The sequence below is a fragment of the Tinamus guttatus genome, unplaced genomic scaffold (genome assembly GCF_059628265.1).
Source record: "Tinamus guttatus ecotype Peru unplaced genomic scaffold, ASM5962826v1 Tinamus_guttatus_pri_ptg000057l, whole genome shotgun sequence".
Lineage (NCBI taxonomy): Eukaryota > Metazoa > Chordata > Aves > Tinamiformes > Tinamidae > Tinamus > Tinamus guttatus.
This window is the reverse complement of record NW_028288591.1, coordinates 299021-315746: the sequence shown is the minus strand read 5'-3', so window position 1 is coordinate 315746 and position 16726 is coordinate 299021. Positions and strand designations below refer to the sequence as shown.

Below are 16726 nucleotides of genomic sequence, written 5' to 3'. Positions count from 1 at the left end.
GATTTCAAGCAGCGTTTCCTTTACGGTTTTGAAACGGAGCGATCCAGGCTAGACCGGAGCGTGATCTCGGAAGCTCCATGCCTGGTATTTGGAAATGTCACGGTTTGCCGCTCTGCGTCTTCGGCGCCGTTCGCTAAGGGTGACGGTTCTGTGAATGTTACCCAGAAAGACGCACGCGGAAGGTGCTGCTTTTCCTCCAGATGTGCCCCCTGCAAAGAATTCCGCGAGGAGGCGGCCAGGGAAGGGTGCTTAGGGTATAACAGCGGAGCCATGAAATTAATCATTCAAGTCTAGAGCTAAATCCCTTTATAGTTTTATATGTAATGTTTTAGGGTGAGCTCTCATCCTCGGCAATGTGTGTATAATCTCTATTTCTTTAACTTTTATGGTTTGGGGAGAATTTTACGGTGCAAGGCGCGGAGCGGGCGCCGTTCCGTGAGCGCGGCGGCTGGAAGGCCCTTTCCCTGGAGCTGGAGCACCGGGAAAGGGAGCAGCAGGGCCCTGGAGCCGCTGCCTGCGGGCGAGGGCCGGCCGTGGTAACTCCCAGCGTTACTTACACGTAAGCAATGAAAATGCCGTAACCCCGTGGAGGAATCCCATGGAGATGTACGGCCTCGGTGCTGCAGGTTTGGTGGCTGGCCCTGGCACAAGGAGAAATGTCCTGCGCTCACAGGGATTCCTCTGCCTTCGGGAGGCCTTGAAGGATGGCTCCCTTTGTCATAGGGGTAATGCAAAGTAAATGGAGGATGCTCGCTAAGTGCCAGCGGGTGACACTTCTATTGCGCCCCAGAGGAAGGGGAGCCGCTCGCCAGTCCTTGATGGATGAGCCTGTTGCCGGTCCCTTCCTCGGCACGGGGAGGAAGAGCCGGGATCTGCCAGGGGACACCTCCGGTATTTACCGGGCATGGTGTTTTTTCAGCCCTTCAGGAGAAAAAAAAATTGCAAAGGAAATAAATCCTCTTTCCCGAGCGCTGGAAACAGGCTGGAGAGCGAGGGCCTCTCTAGCAGTAAAAATGAAAATACAGTGCCGAGCTGTAAAAGGTGGGCGTTTAGGCCCTCATTTTCCTGCTCACCTCCTGCTTTCCGCGGCGCTCTGCCGGCTCCCTCTGTAAATTGCAGCTGCTGGAGGAGAGGAGAGGAATCCCGGAGCTGCCCTCGAATTGGTCACGGTTTCTTTGCAGCGGCGCCTGGAACCCGGCTCGGTGCGACACCGGCTCAGCACCGATGCAAAGCCCTAATTGTCCCGCTCGGATTTCATCTGCACCGTGCGCACGTAGCAGGTCCTTGGGGACGCGCTCCTCACTGGTCACAGGTGGTTTAGCACGGCGAGGTGGTGCAGGGCTCGGGGCGCTGCCTCTCCTCTCGCCCGTGGTCCCCGGTGCCCGCGGTGCCGCGAGCGGCGCGAGGCCGCGGCCTGGGGTGGACACGGGAAGGAGGGCGCTGGGTCCCGCGTCGCTTGGTCCCGCGTCGCTTGGTCCCGCGTCGCTTGGTCCCGCGTCGCGATGCCAGCAGAGCTGCCCCCAGTCCCCTTTGCTTGGATGGGATTTCTTTGGAGCAGGGATTATCCGCGGGAGCAGTGGTACTAACTGAGTAATGTCTGCTCCTAGCAAGCAAACAAGACAAAGGGACGGAGCTTTCTGCTGCAGGGGCTCCGCGGTAGGCCAAAACCTGCGGTTAACTTTCCCGCTCCTTTTGTTTTCCTTCCCTTCTTTCTGGAGGAATGAGAACGTGAAACACGACCGATTGCAGCGCTGCGGTCGGTTACGATGAACAGGGCGGTGCGGGCGCCGCGTTGCTCGCCGCGGCGGCTCCGAGCGCGCGGGGCCGTTCCACAGCTCCGGCGGGTTCCCAGATCCGCGGCCGTGCGGAACGGGGAGCGTCGGGAGCCCGCGAGGAGCCGCAGTGCGGGCAGCACCGCGAGTCCGCTCACATGAAAGGCTCTCTGAAGCTGCTCCGGCACTCGCAGGCAGCACTAGCAAAGTGGAGACTCCTCGGAAAGAACAGAAACCCAAGCCTCTGCTTTTCTTCTTCTTCTTTTTTTTTTTTTTTTCCAGTGAAATCTGGCTCCCGTTAATGAAAGTTGAGCTAGAAAAGGTTATATTTTTTTAAGCGAAATCATGCTGTTCTCTGCGCTAACAGACGTTAGTCACATTTGACTGAAGACGTAATTTGACAAGACAAGTCCTAGCTGTCAGTCAGGGCCCCGGCGCACGTGCGACCTGCCAGGGCCACCGCTTGTTTGCGTGCGGCTGTCACCGCCGCGTCCCCATCTCGGACCGCGGCAAACGCCCGCCTTTGGAAGGGCACACTGTAAAGAGCGCAGCGAGACATTCGGTTCGTTTTAGCTCTGTAGAAATAAAGTATGAATTTTAATGCGGAGCATTAACATGAGCCCTTGTAGGAATAACTACAGGACTTCATGATGAACATATTAGCACGTTGCTCCAGCATAGGGGCCTGCCAGTCTTCATAAATCAGCTCCGACAAGTTAATTCTTCATCAAGGAGGACGGATTTGAGTCCCGGGGATGGGTGAGTGGCTGCATAACGAAGGAGGCAGCGCCGCGGCGGCCGTGGCGCGCGGGGACCTCCCGGCTCTGCTAGGACATTTGGGGCGTTTGGGGCGTTTGGGGCTTTGGTTCTGCTCTCGCTCTGCACGGCCGGGCGCGGAGCTCGCGGCTCGCACGAGTTCTCTCCCCAGGGATTTCTCGTCCTTGCCGTGCCCGTCTCCATCGCCGATTAGCTCCCTGCGCTCGGAGCAAAGCCCTGCGTGTCTGGAGCAGAGGTTGTGCAGGCTGAGCTCTGCAAATGTGCTGTTCACACAGCAACGCACACAAGTGCTATTAATATTGCAATGTGTGGGTGAGGAAAGGGAGAACGGGCTTTTTCTTTTTTTTTTCTTCTGTAAATAAAGCAGGATTCACTTGTTTTCTATTCCGAGACTCGCCGCCCGCATGAGACGCTAATATTTTAGAGTTGATTGGATCTTAAAATCGCGAAGGGTCCCCAGGGGCACGACTTTAGCTGGCATTATCGGCTGAGCCGCCGTCTTAGGGAGCAATCTCCTCTCGAACCGCTCCGCGCTCCCTCAGCCCTTAGAAATGCAGAGCCCAGAGCCAGCCGGGCCCTCCCGGGCCGCGCGCCGAGACGCGTGCGGATGGGGAGGAATGAAGATGAATGTCACCGCGCGCGCGACCTTGGCGGCAGCGGCCGCGTCCTTGCCGCTCGGAGCACCGCGCCGAGCTCCGCGCTCGGGGCTGCCGTTCACCGGCCCTGCCTCCTGCTGCGACACCGGGCGCTCGCGGAGGTAAAAACCGCTCCGTGCTTGTGTGTGGAGAACAAGGACCCACACGACGCGCCCCGAGCTCGGTGCCCGCGCCGGGCAGCTCGGAGCACGCGTGTTCTGTGGATTGCCTTCCCTTTGTGCTCTGATAAATCGGCTTTTAATCAGCTTGAAAAACCATACCTGTTGATTGGCCTTTGCGGGGAAATTTCCCTTTGATTTTCATTTGAGCTCTGTGAGGTTGCATGTCTGAAATTTGTATTACTGTCTTAAAATCATCCCTCCGAAATACTCACCCCTGCAAACGGGAGCTGTGCGTGCGTGGCCGCGGTATCCAGGAGACTGGCAGCGCTCGCTGTTATTATCCCAAGCAGTTGCCATGCGGCTCTCCTGGCAAATATGGCAAAGAATCGCGGATTGGGACTCACTGCAGGTGGAGCATCGCGGGGTTAGCGGAGCACATGTGGGAGGGCACCGTGAAGACCCCAGGCCGGCCCTTTGGAAAGGGAAATAATTGTTGCCGTATCCATAGTCTGTGTCTTTGCTGCCTGCTCCATAACAGAGGAGCAATTCCCAGGAAGATGCTGTTTGAAGCTAAAGCTCCTCAGCGGCTCCAGCTGCTGTCGTTGCTTCTCGGGTGCACACTGGGCTGGGAGGGCTCGTGCTGCATCCCCGTGTGCAGGGGCAGCAGCGGCGGTTTTGCCGTCCCTCGAGCACTGCGGCTCTGCTCGCCGAGTGCCTGGGAAATCCGGACACCCCGTGTTGTCCTGGGCGAGCGCTCGCGGAGCTCGGCACGCTCCTCGGCGCGACGCGTGCGAGAGCAGCGCGGCTGCCCTCGTCCTCCGGGCCGATAACCTTCCGTTCGGGAGCGGGCGATGCGATTAGCCCGAGTTTATCTACTCGCGTTATTGCTGATTACAAAATTACCCGCAGCTCTTAAAGGCTGCCTGTGATGTGGGGCCAGGTGGATCCTGGTGTTTGAGGGTGACAAATGGGATTATAGCGGAGGGGGATCTCCTCGGGGGTCGGCGTGGCACCCACGGGAGGGGAGCAGCGACACGGGCGCTCTTTGGCGTGGAGCCGTGCATGTTTCTCCGGGAGACTCTCGTCCCACTTGGAAACAACAGGATTATACCTGTAAAGATAATATGGACCTTTAATACCCATGTCAGACCAGAGGTGTTCTGCATCCCTAAAATACCTGCTGAAGGGAAGCCGTGGGCTCTGAGCCGTGTTTCAGTGCGAGCTGCGTGGACATGGTTCCCAAAGGACGGGTTCCCGTCCTTGGCACTGCGGCTGCCGGAGCTGGGGAGACCCCTCCAGACCCGCGGCAGGAACAGCAGCGAGGCCGCGGGGAGCCGCATCGCGGTGGTGCGGAGCCGCCGGGGCCGCGCTCTGCGTTCCCGCTCGCACGCGGCGCTCCGAGCGTGGAGCCTCGGGCAGCGCCGGTGCAGATGGGGCAGCCCTGCAGCCTCTGCATCCCTTGAGGGGACGAGGGCAGCGCAGAGAGGAGAGGCTTCGAGGGCTGCTGCAGCCGCGCAGGTAGCAGAGTCCCTGCCACAAGGTCCCGTCCGCTAAATGGAACCGAAACGCGGCTTTATTTTTAGCTTGGCTCTCTAAAGGGAAAGAGGAAGGAAGGTCGTGCGGTTAAAGAAATGGATGAGGGCCCTGGAGACGGCGGTTCAATTCCGAGCGCTGCCACAAATTCCCCGGGTGACCTTAAGCAGGTCGCTTAATGTCTCTGCGCCTCATTTCCCGCCTGCAAAGTTTGCGGAGCGCTGCCCTCCCTGCTGCGAGGGCCGCCGGCAGCCCCGCGGCGCGGGCCGTTCCCGCTGCCGTTCCTGCCGCCGTTCCCGCTGCCGTTCCCGTGGCAGAGCCGCTCGGGGCAGCGTCGCGGCCCCGCGCTCCCGCCGTGGCCCCGCACACGTGGGGCGTTTGCTGCAGGTTGTGATTTCACAGAGGGAAGATTTTGTTTTTCATTCCATGCAGCATTGCAGCAGATCAGAGCGGAGTTACCGCTTGCTGCCCACTTCAACCACACGGTCTCTTCTGCTGCTGTCTTTCCATTCTCTCACGGTCCTTCTGCTCCCTCTGTAACAAGGGCTTTGCCAGAAGAGCAGCACCCGGCACCCGTATTCTCCTTGGCCCAGACGCTGCTCGGGGCCTTTCTGCAGAAAGCTCCCCCAGGGTTAAATTTTCCTCGCGCTGCAGTTTCTCGGTGAGGTGCAGGAGAGGGGCTTGGGTCGCTGCCGTGATGCCCTAGCAGAACAACGAGACGTAGCCGCTGGGGCTCGGTAGAGAAGGGCTGCACGGAGGAGCAGAGCAGTGACCGGCGCTGGCTCCTTGCAGCAGCAGCAGCAGCGTTGGCGAGAGGCGCCCAGCGCGCCGGTCCTGCGCGCAGGTATCAGGAAGGCGCCCGGACGGTGCACGGAGGCCCGGCCGGAGCCCCGCGCAGCGCCGGTCCTGGAGCTCCCCCGTCGGCAGCGCGCCGGGAAGTGCAGGGCGCTGCCGGGCAGAGCGCAGCAAGGCCGGGGCTGCACGGGGAGGCCTGGAGCCCTCCTCGTGCCCTGGGAACGCTCAGAGGGGTCGGGAATGCCCCGGCCCTGGCATTGCCCCCACGGAGGGGCAGTACCCGCAGGGCTCGGCGCGAGCGGCAGGTCCTGACAGGCGCCTCGGATGGAGCGCGTACCGGGTGGTTTTGCACGTCCTTGTTCTGTCGTTTGGGGCACTTAAAGTGTCACTGAGATTTCAGCGCCCTAAAAGCTCGTCTGTCAGCGCGTTGCTCCGGTTGAAGGGTGTCACCGGCAGCGGCGGGAGCGGAGCAGCGCGGGAAGGCGGCGGAGCGCGGGCCCCGCTCCCGGTGCGCGCCGGGATGTCGCTGCAGCTGCAGGCGCTGCCGGGCCACGGCCTTCCCCGAAAATGGGGAAACTGGCGTCTTCGCTGCTCGTTCGTTAACAGCACATTTAAAAAAAAGGGTCTAATGGCAGACGAGCTTATGAGGGAAGAATTTACGAGCACTTAGCAATTAGCGCGCGGAGAAAGCAATTGCTCCCTCCGAAATCTGCCTTTTAATCTCGCTCCTGTTTGCTGTGTGTCACCTCCTAGGCTGTGCTCCTGCATCCCCGGGTTCGCGTGCCCAAGCTCGTGACACCGATGCCTCTGCGGGGGCGACCGCGCGGCAGCGGGGACGCAGGGGGACGCAGGGGACACGGGGGGACGTGGGGCCTTGGACAAGCGGCGCGTGGGAACCCGCTTGCAAGAGGCGATGGGCTCCTCTCGCTGCTCTAGACCTGTGTCGCTCAGTAATCCGTAGTTACATTATTAATGCAGCATTAAAAGGACTCGAGGCCTCTCAGCAAATTCCTATTTCAAATAAATAATTACTGGAGCCAAGATAATTTATTAAATTAAATTGAAAAACCCAGACGCAGTCTATATTTGCCTTCGAGTAATTTTTTTAACTACCGTGGCCATATAAATGCGGCGTTATTTAGACAAGCGTGTCCCGAGGCGGCCGGCTGGGCCCGGAATGCCAATGCGCCGGCGTCCTCAGCTGCTTCCACCGCGGGTTCCACACTGGGCTTTTCGGGGCGGATGAGGTGGTAACTGATCACGGAGCTGGTTCACGTCGGCCTTCCTGCTCCCTATTGCCGGGCAAAGTCCTCCCCGCGCCGGCTGCTCCTGCAGGATTTCGTTGGGTCTCGTTTGCTGGTCATTACGAATGAGTCTGTTTCAATCAGCTTGTCATTTTTCATGAAGCACTTTGATTACATAAATAATGAGGCTGCAAGTGCAAAATGCTGTTTTATTATTCAAAAAGTCCGCAATCACAACGGCGGCATTGATGGAGCCTTCAAAGCGCTCCTCGCTCCAGAAATAGCTCCTTGCGCCGAGGCCGCACGAGGAGGGACGGGGCCCGTCCCAAAACGCCGCTCCGGGGCAGGTCTCTGTGCACGGGGGTGGCTCCTCCTGCTCGTGTTTGCGCGGAATCCGCGCGGTTTGTTTTGGCACCCGCCCTTCCCAGAACGGGTGTTGCAGCGGGAGCTGCTCGGCAGGACACGCGCGCACCAGGAGAACGTTTCGAGCCCCTAGGAGGAGTCGAGAGGGGCTAAAGCGGCGGCCCGGTGCGCCCGACCCGCGGCAGGGACGTCACCCGCGCTGGGCGGGCGCGCAGGTGCCTCCCGTCGCATGCGGAGCGAACGTGTGTGTCTGCAGCAGGTAGCAGGACGCCGCGGGGTCCCTGCCAGAGCCAGGCTGTGCCTGTCCCCCTCGGGAAGCTGGGCCCGAAGGCCGGGGAAAGGGCATGGCTGCCATGCAAAAACGTTTTCAAAATACCTGTTTTTGTGATCGCAATGGAGGTGCCTCCCTCTAGCGGCGCATCCAGGCCTCGCTCCTGCTTCCGGCCTTTCTGCAGCCCGGGAAACAAACAGCGTGGCCATTAAAGCAGCTTTGGTAAGGACTGCTCGTGCACCCGGTGTAAAACACGTGGTTTTAGGCTGGGGAAACGCGTTCCTCACCAGGTAGCCAGACGCGATCATCGTCACGAAGAGGATGGCATTTAGAGGCGCTTGCTTTGGTGATCTAGTTGCACTAAGCGGGCAGTTGTTCCATGCAAGAGGTCCCATTGCCAAAGCCAGGGACGAGTTGAGGCATTCGGCGTTGCCTTTGGGCGAGCTCGGGGTGCAAAGCCGAACGCGGTGGCTCACGGCACCACGAGGAGCAGCTCGTCCCGACCGCGCTCCGCGACCTGAGCCCTGGTGAGCGGCGCTCCCGGGGGCTGCGTCCCGCACCGAGGACTCGTGTGCGAGACGAGAGCGCCCCGAGCGCCGGGCGGAGGACACGGAGGCGCACAGGGCTCCGCGCCAGGACAGCGGGGACGGCTGCGGGGCCGGGGCGGGAGCTGCGATCTCTCTGCTATCGAGGAGCTCCGGGTTCTGCTCCCGAGCCCGAGACAGGACTCGGGACCTGGGGACAGATTGGGAGCACACCGGTCCCTTCCCGGGATGGCTTCCTTAGCACAGAGCGGAGCCCGGCCCTGCCCGTCCTTGGACGCGGCGACGCTCGGGTCGCTCTCCCTGCAGAGGACAACGTGGGGGACGTGCGGCCTCTCAAGGACGTTTGTGCTTTCGCTAAGGGCTTGTGGCAGCCGCCCCGGCCTCCACGACGAGGCCTCTCCCCCCGCAGCGCCCCGAGCGCAGCGCCGCGGCCCGCGCCGAAACGCACGCGAGGAGACGGCGTCTGTCAACAGAACTGGTTTTATTGGGCAGCGAAAGAGTGCGTCTAAAACCAGAGGGAGGGGAGTATCAAACAGCAGGTTTCCCTAGGACATAGAAACAAAGGAGCTGCTGAGACTTAAACGGGCAGATTTCCGCTCAAACAGAAAATCGGCAGTAACTCAGACTTGGGTCTGCACTTTGACAACTGGTAGGAAACAAGGTAACCGAAGGGCGCAGCTTCCCAAAAGAACAGCAAACCAAAAAGAACCGGGAGGTACGAGTAGTACAGGCTGCTGGACGGCACTGCGAGCAGAGAGATCAGCTGGCACTTTTATCGCTTTCTCCGTTCTCTATTAGTTTCCTCTTCTTTTCCTCCGTTTTCCTCTTGAAGATGTTGTCTCTGTAGAACTGGAGTTCCTTGATGCTTTCCCTGATGTCTTCGAGTGCTCTGAAAGAGGAGGAGGGAAGGAGAGTTTTGGAATGCCTGCCCGCTCCCCTTCCCCACGCGCACAGCCGTGCTTCCCGCAGGAAACCCGGCCTGGAAGCGCCCCGGGACGCACAGAGCTGCCCGGGGAAGGCGCAGCACAGGCCCCCTCGCTGGCGCGGGGCGCGTGGACCTCCCTGGTGCGGACACGGCGGTGGCTTCCGCAGGGAGGGCCAGGACGAGCCGCTCGCTACGGGCACGGGAAGGCGCCGCCGACGGGGCCTGCCCGCTGCGGCCTCACCTGTGCGAGGCTGCCTTCTTTGGCGCAAACTCGTACTCCTCCGGGTACCAGCGTCTGCAGGGCCAGGAGGCGGCCGTTGTGCGGAGCCGGAGCCGGAGGGCCCGCGCGGCCGCCCCGGCAGCACCTACCTGCAAAGCTCTTTGACGGTGCTCACGTCAATGATGCGGTAATGCAGGTGCCTCATGAACTGCGGCATGTACTTGTCGAGGAATTTCTTATCTGCGTGAACAGAGTTACCTGCAAAGACACAGACGCGGCGCTCCCTCAACGGCAGCACGGCGCGACCGTGCCTGGCACCTGAACGAGAAAGGGGCCGCGCAAGCTCAGCGCAGAGCACAGGGCGTAGGAAGCTCTTCGCAAGCAGCTCGTGTATCCTGCTCTCAGGTAAATGCGAGTATCGGGAACACGTGTCAGGGTGTCCTTCCAGGATCACACGTGCTCTGCACACCTCATTCGTCCATTCCGTTCTTCAGCTACTAGTGCAAAAACTACCACGGGGCACGTAAGTAATTACAGCAGAGTCGCACAACAGTCCGGGTTTGCAGCCAGTGAGGACGGGCACCAGCGCGAAGGCTCCCGGGCGGCTCCGGGGAGCCCATTCGCTCCCAGGCCGCCCGCAGCGCTTCCTCCCCGTACCCATCGGAACTGCGCGGGGAAACATCCGCCCCGAAAAGCGTTCCCTGCATTGAGAGGAGCTGCAGGGTGGGCAGCGTGGGCAGCAGCGCGGCCGGCCCTTTGCTGAGCACGCAGCCTGGGCGCTGCACCGAGCGCGTCTCTGCGTGGAGCTGCCAGCGCCGCTGCAGCACGGACGGGATCAGCAAAGTGACCGCGGTACCTGCGAGGGGACAGAGCCCCGGCGGCGTCTGCTGCCGGACGAAGGACAGGAACTCGTACTCGGCCTGCTGCAACGAGATCTTGCTCTCCTTCACAGCCTTGGTCAGGCCCGACTGCAAGAAAGGGCCAGAAATCAAACACACGTGACCACAAGGGATATTTCCAGCAAAAGATCAACTGTGAGAATGCTGCTTGACAAAAACGCCGCGTCAAACACGCATCGGGGTCCCAGGAAGCAGAAAAGCTCCCTCCTGTCTTTAAAATAGCTAAATGTCTCCCTGGCAAAGGCGCTTTAAGTGTTCCCAAGGATTGCCTTCCATGCGGTTATACCATACCTTCCTACGACCGTGCCGCAAAAATCTGCTCGAGGGATCCAAGAGGCGAGTAAAACATTCGTGACGCGGCGGCCATTTCACCTATACCTTAATTGCTGCTCTGCTCTTAGCTGATTAAGAGCCAGAAGCTGCGCGGGAGCAGGGATGGCTTCTGCCACCCTCTTGTGCTGTGAACGCAGCCGGGTCCGAGTGCTCCGCTGGCGAGGAGGCCGCGCTGCCATCGCGGTAAATGAGTTTCTGCATCCCAAATTCCTGCTAATCTTTCCCAGGGAGAGCAAGACGCCCAAGGCGAGGCAGAGTGTTAACAGAAGTCTTAAAACTTCAACACTTCATTGAAAACTACCTTGGATTTCAATTCATAACCACGGAGTGGAAAATGCGTTTGCTCCTTTGCTACTGGCAAGTAGGAAGCTTTTCTTGGTGACTGAGGGGGATTCGAAATAAAATAAAACCTCGCTCTGGCAAATTCAAGCCTCTCTGCGGAAAGAACGAACCCGGTTTACAGCACTAAGGGAAAAGTAAATAAGAGCCCATATGTTTGCCGGGAGCCGGCCCGCGTAATGGTGACGGTGACGAGCAAAGCTGCCGCCAGCAAACCGTGGGCTCGGGCCTGCCCGACCGCGACGGGGCCACCGGGCTCTCGGGCGGCCTCCCCTTCCCCGTGCGAGCGCGGGTACCTTGCCGTGGTGCTCCTTGCACCACTCGGACATGCCGTCCAGGAGCTCGTCCGGCTGCTTGATGATGAGGTGCGGGCCCTGCGGGGACACGGCGTGAGCGCGGCCCCGCGCGGCCCCACGCGCGGGCGGCGGCGGCCCCACGCGCTCACCTCGGCCAGCACGTTGAGGTCGCAGTCCGTGATGAGACACGCCATCTCCAGGATCTGGTCCTTCTCCACGTCCAGGCCCGTCATCTGCCGCACAGCGAGCGCCGCCGTGAGCGCCGCGCGCGCCCCGCGCCGCGCCGCGCCGCGCCGCCCCGCTCCGCACCTCCAGGTCCACCCAGACCATGCGCTGCGCCATGGCGCCGCCGCCGCCCGCCATGGCCGCCCGCCGCCCGCCGCCGCGCGCGCCAGCCCGCCCGCCGCCGCCGCGCAGCATCGCGCCCGCACGGACTACAGCTCCCGGCGGCCCCCGCGCGGCCGCCGCGCCGCCCGCCCAGCCGCGCGCGCGGGGCATCATGGGACTTGTAGTCCGTGCGCGCTCGGGAGCGGGCGCCGCGCGGGGCTCCCTGCCCGCCCGAGCGCCCGTGCGGGTCTGCGGGTCCGGCCCGTCCTAAAGCCCTGCTCCTCTCTAAGCTGTTAGGCGCCCTTGCAGGAACCCGTCCCCCACAGGGCTTCGGTGAAGCTGAACCAGCGTTGCCTCCAACCGGGCGGGAGGATTTTTTAAAGGAAAAAAGGAGAAAACCGCATATCAAGACGCGCGAGGTAAGGAGATGCACACAGCCAAATCAAATCCGTTGGGTCATGTTATCAAAACAGCGAGTGCGGTTGATGCACAGGTTTTACAGGGAGGCTTTTAACACTCTGCGCCGGGATGTGCTCGAAAGTTAACGTTTCTGTATCAAAACACAGCGGGTGAAAGGTATCGGATGCCACAAAGCATCCTACTGCTTCCAATCTGCTTGCAGGCCGTATCTGATACAGAGACTGCCTCTTCCAACCGCGCTACAAAAATACAAACAGATTCTCCCTATAGTACAGGCCAACAGCAATGATTTCTCTGAAATTGTGCCACGTGCGTTTGTTAGCTTTTCTCCTGCATCAAACCCTGAGGACAAGAGCGAACGCGTTAAAAGCCAAGACGCCGGCTCTGAAGGACGGCACCGCTCACCGCGGTGCTCACAGATGTGGCTGGGAGTCTCTATACACACGTACGGCGAGGACGGCATCCCGCCTCCTTCGCGCCGGTGGCCGCTGCCGCGGTCAGTGCCGCGCCGGGCACCACCTGCCCTCCCTGTAGCTCTCCCTGCGGTTGTCGTAGTCGTGGCTCCAGCCGTCGCGGCTCCTGTCGCCGTAGCCGCCCTCGTCCCTGCCCGCCCGGTAGTGCTGGTCGGGGCTCCTCTCCCCGTAGCCGTAGTCGTCCCTCTTGGCGCGGCCGTAGTCGGGCGCGCGCTCCGCGAAGCGCGGCTCGCGCCCGAAGTGCCGCCCCTCGGGGAAGTAGGGGTGGGCGCCCATCCTGGCCTTGCGCAGCGCCGGGGGCCCGTCCGGGCGCCGCAGCCCGGCGGGCGCGAACGCCGGGCCGGGCGCGTAGGGCGGCCCCGCGAAGCCGCCGGCCGCCTCGAACTTGCCGCCGTACTGCGCGTGCTGCCACGCGCCGCCGCTCAGCTGCACCGGGGAGAGAGGACAGAGGTGAGGCGCGAGCGAGAGCTTTGCTGCCGTCGCTAACGGGGATTGAGCGCTCGGCAGCGCTACGCGAGCGGCCGAGCGCCCTCAGAACGCTCGGCCCGACTGCTTTAGCAGGAGCTGAGCGCCCAAGAGCCTCCGGACACTAAACACGTAGAGCAGCGGGAGCTGTAAAGCTTTTGGGCCTGCCAGTGCAGCTCTGCACAAACACGTTCCGGGGATGTGCTGCAAGCACTGGGTGTGAAAAGTCAGAGATGGCTCCCGAACGAGTCCTGTCAGGTGGGGGGGACCAGACATTTAGACACTTGTAATGTGAGAGAAGAGCATACCATGGCCTGTCTGTGATGGTTATCGGGAGACCTCTGTGCCGACGCGAGTCCTGCTGCCGCCATGCGATCGGGACTCCTCTCGTACCTGCGAGGGAAACGCCAAGATGAGGCACGTTAGGGTACGATACAGCTGAGCCCGAAGGGGCGCGTGCAGCCCAGGCAATCACCCTGCCTAGAGAACGCTGCACGCTGAGCTCCGTCCACGGGCTTTCGGCTGCGGAACGGGAACCGGGGCTGCCCACCTGCCGGGGCCGGGCGCCGCGGCGGCCGCTCCGTGCGGGGCGCTCCCGTCGTGCGACGCGTGGCTGCTCCCTGCGGAGACACAAACAACGTTCACCGCAGCACGGCGCCGTGCTGGGAGGACGTGCAGGAACGCTGCGAGTGACTGAATGCACATTGGTGCGGCCGCAGCGGGAGGAGGCAGCGGCTGTGCCGGCTCCGTGGCTCCTGGCGTAAGTACCTGATCGGAACTGGATTTTGATGGGCCGCCCAAAGAGCTTGATGCCGTTGAGCAGGCTCATGCCGTAGGGGACAGACTCCTCGTGCTTGAAATTCACGAACGCAAACTGCTTCGGCTTGCCGTCCCTGTCCCTGGGGATCTTCACCTTAATGACGGGACCTGCCTGCAAATCCAGGAGGAAAACGGGTTAAACAGGAGCGGATGGGGAGCGGGCATTTCCGGGCGCCCGCCGAGGTTTGTCCCCGCGCGGCCGCCGTAGCTGCGGCGGCTGGCCGGGCCTAGGGGCAGCGCGGCCCCCGGTGCGGCGGCGCGGCGGGCGGGCGCGCCGGTACCTGGTGGAAGAGCTCGAAGATGAGCTCCTCGGTGACGCGGGGCTCCAGGTTGCCCACGAAGAGCGTCCGGTCCGCCTCGGCCGCCGCCGCGCCCATGGCCGCCGCGCCGCGCGCCCAGCCCGCCGCCGCCGGGAGCGCGCCGCGCTGCGCATGCGCGGGGGCGGGGCGGGCGCGCGCGTGCGCCGTGCCCTGAGGCGCGGGCGGCCGAACCGGCACCGGCACCGGCACCGGCGGGTCCTGCGGGGCGCCCCGAGCTCCCGCGCGCCTCCCCTGTGCCCTTTCACTGCATTTAGTGGGGTTTTTAGGTTTATTTATTTATTTATTTATTTATTTCCCTTTAAAGCAGGAGCGGCTTTTTGTTTTCCCCGGCGGAACGCGTTGATAAGCCCGTTGTTTCCGCTCGTAAAGCGCGCGCAATCATCCATTAAAAAAAACCCTATGCAGTCATACATTAAAAATACATGGAGGAAGCGCGAGGGAAGCGCGGGCGGGCGCCGGCCACGCAGCGGCAGCAGAGCCACGCGCGGCCGCTGCGACGGCGTTTAGCGCTGAAACGCGTTTGTGGCCGCGTTTATCACTCAGACGCGTTCGTGACCGCGTTTATCGCCTACACGCGTGTCCCCGGGCTGCGCGTGTGCACTGCGGCCCCGGGGGAGCACGGGGAGCCCCCGGCCCCGCTGCTGCCGCCCGCACAGGTGGCACCCGTGTGTTAACGGGAGGCTCTGGGGCTCACGGGGGCACCCGGGCCGGCAGCAGCAGCGCGGCCGCTCTCCTGCCCGCGGAGCGGTGAGTCCTGCGTCCCCTTGGCGCACGTTTGCGCTCCTTTAACTGTGCGCCGGAGCAGGAAACTTGGCAATTAGCCCTTAGCGGAGTGTTTTACGGTCCTGTGGAAACCCCTTTTATCCGCTTTGTTTTAAACGGCAATATCCCCTACTCCTAGTTTTCAGGAATATAAAACTTTACAGCGTTTGCTGCAGCCCCTCGTACTTTGCTGTGCCGTTTATTGCTCCCCCTGCAGATATATCTTCCCCGTAAACGAGGCTTTCATGTCCGCGGCCGGGGGGCAACGCGGCCTTGCGGGGAGCCCCCGTGGCGTTCGGGGTGCGCGGGGCTCCCCGTGGCCGCGGTGCCGCTCGCCCAGCGCGTCGCCGTCGGGTTCCGCGCGCCGCTGCACGCGCTGGGCACGCGGGGCCGTAAAACCCCGCGTGGGCCACGGCGCTAATTGCGCAGCCTGTAAAGGACCGGGCCAACGCGCTGCGGCGCCCGCGGCGCCGTGGTCCCGCTCCCGGTGGCCCACGAGCGCCAGGTCCGAGCCCCGCGCGGTGCCCGAGCCCCGGGCATCTCCAGAGGTGGTTTACAGCCTCCTCGGATGGCGGAATAGCCGTGCCTCTCCAGTAATATGTATTCTCCGTAAGTATTCCCCGCTGTGGCATATCCGAAGAGAGCTCCATCAAATAATTATCTTCCCTTTTATTTATTCGCAGTCTTTTCCCTCGATCTGCATCGCTATAAAGTATTCCAACGGCTTCCTCTTAGCGCCCGCGCCCGTAAAGTGTATTTATGCGCGGCGCTAAACCGCGCTCGGCATGGGCAGGATTGCGCCAAGCGCCCCGCGCGTCCCGGTCCGGCCGTGGGGAGCTCGGCGGCACCGGCGCGCGGGCTTCCCCAGCAAGGGTTAACCGAGTGTGCAAAATTGATTGCGGTTTTAGTAATTCCGTATAATCACAGTCTAGCAGCAGGTTGCTTTTCCAGCAGGAGGGTTTGGAATTATTTTCTGGAGTTTGCAATATAGAACTTAAATTAAGCCTCAGAAGTCAGAGGAGCTCTGCCGCATCGCTAATGCGGTGCTAAATTCTCAGCAGCACATTCCCCGTATTAAAGCCTTTGCTAGCAATTAGGTTCATTAACTATCACAATACCTTATTTATTACTCGGCATGCCATATGGTTTCCCAGCTAAAGAATGGCACCCGCTCTCGCACAGACCATTTGGCATCATAAAAATGTTAACAAATAATGTTATGGCTCTCAAGGGCAAAAGGGCTCGCCGGGTTGCGGGCCTGAGCGGCGGGAGAGAATATGAAAACATTTTCCTTCCGCAGCAAAATGAAGAATTCCTGGCGACGGCGGGTTCGCCGGTATCGCGCAAACGGGTGTTTCGCGCGTGCCCGTAACGGCGCGGTCAATGCGCCAGGCCCGCGGAGAGGCCCGTGCGCGCTCCCCTCGCGCCCGGAGCGGGGTCCGTGGGCGCCGTGCGCCGCGGCCTCGGGGCTATCGTGCCGGGAGGGGCGGCTTGCCCGCTGTCTTGACACACAAATGTTATCTGGCGCTTCGGCCGCGTAGGAATTTCGGGGCAGATAAGATAGCGGGGCTTTATTGCATCTGCTGGCAGTTATTAAGGAAATAAAACCTGTTAATATCTAACTGTGGATCGGGAGCGCAGCCTCGTCCACGGGCCGCATCCCGGGTTAACGGCAGCGCGGGGCCGCTCCGAGGAGCGCGCCGGGATGCGCCGCGTCCCGCGCGCTCGCAGGGGGGCAGCAGCCGCCCGCGCGGGGCCGTTCCGCGCGGGGGGGCTGTGCCGGCGTCCGCGCGTGTTCGCGGTCCGCGCGCTCGCCCGCGCCCCTCCGTTCCGCGCGAGTTCCGCTCGGCGGGTCCCCGCGGGGGCAAAGTTGGCAAGTTGCGGGGCGCGCGGGCGGCTCCGCGCAGGTGCGGGGGCCCCGTCGGGGGCGGCGCCGGGGGCGGCGGCGGCGCCGTGACGCGCGCGCGGGGCGGGCGGCGCGCGGCGGCGCCGTGATTTGCTGCGCGGCGCGCGCGGCGGCGGCGGCGGCGATGCGAGCGCGCAGTGCGAAGTGCCGCGCAGCCGCCCGCCG

The 16726-nt window shown here is 62.2% G+C and overlaps 2 protein-coding genes across 2 annotated transcripts; both read right to left on the bottom strand.

Moving 5' to 3' along the window:
• Positions 1 to 8521: 8521 nt before the first annotated feature.
• On the bottom strand, positions 8522 to 16720 carry REXO2 (RNA exonuclease 2). Its single transcript, XM_088540247.1, has 8 exons — positions 16715 to 16720; positions 11379 to 11457; positions 11219 to 11302; positions 11070 to 11147; positions 10059 to 10170; positions 9352 to 9460; positions 9224 to 9277; positions 8522 to 8946 (listed from the first exon to the last, which is right to left on the bottom strand). The coding sequence occupies exons 2-8, from the start codon at positions 11430 to 11432 to the stop codon at positions 8817 to 8819; spliced, it is 621 nt and encodes a 206-aa protein (XP_088396373.1). The 5' UTR covers positions 11433 to 11457; positions 16715 to 16720; the 3' UTR covers positions 8522 to 8816.
• Positions 12313 to 13972, bottom strand: RBM7 (RNA binding motif protein 7). The gene is made up of 5 exons (XM_088540197.1): positions 13855 to 13972; positions 13523 to 13685; positions 13305 to 13374; positions 13063 to 13147; positions 12313 to 12715 (listed from the first exon to the last, which is right to left on the bottom strand). The coding sequence occupies exons 1-5, from the start codon at positions 13948 to 13950 to the stop codon at positions 12314 to 12316; spliced, it is 816 nt and encodes a 271-aa protein (XP_088396323.1). The 5' UTR covers positions 13951 to 13972; the 3' UTR covers position 12313.
• Positions 16721 to 16726: the final 6 nt, after the last annotated feature.

Coding starts and splice junctions, on each gene's coding strand:
- REXO2 (XM_088540247.1), bottom strand. CDS start 11,432: ATGGCGGGCGGCGGCGGCGCCATGGCGCAGCGCATGGTCTGGGTGGAC. Junction 11,148..11,218: donor ACCTCAACGTGCTGGCCGAG/GTGAGCGCGTGG, acceptor GTGTCCCCGCAG/GGCCCGCACCTCATCATCAA. Junction 10,171..11,069: donor GCAAGGAGCACCACGGCAAG/GTACCCGCGCTC, acceptor CCTTTCTTGCAG/TCGGGCCTGACCAAGGCTGT.
- RBM7 (XM_088540197.1), bottom strand. CDS start 13,950: ATGGGCGCGGCGGCGGCCGAGGCGGACCGGACGCTCTTCGTGGGCAAC. Junction 13,686..13,854: donor TCTTCGAGCTCTTCCACCAG/GTACCGGCGCGC, acceptor CTGGATTTGCAG/GCAGGTCCCGTCATTAAGGT. Junction 13,375..13,522: donor CAAAATCCAGTTCCGATCAG/GTACTTACGCCA, acceptor GTGTCTCCGCAG/GGAGCAGCCACGCGTCGCAC.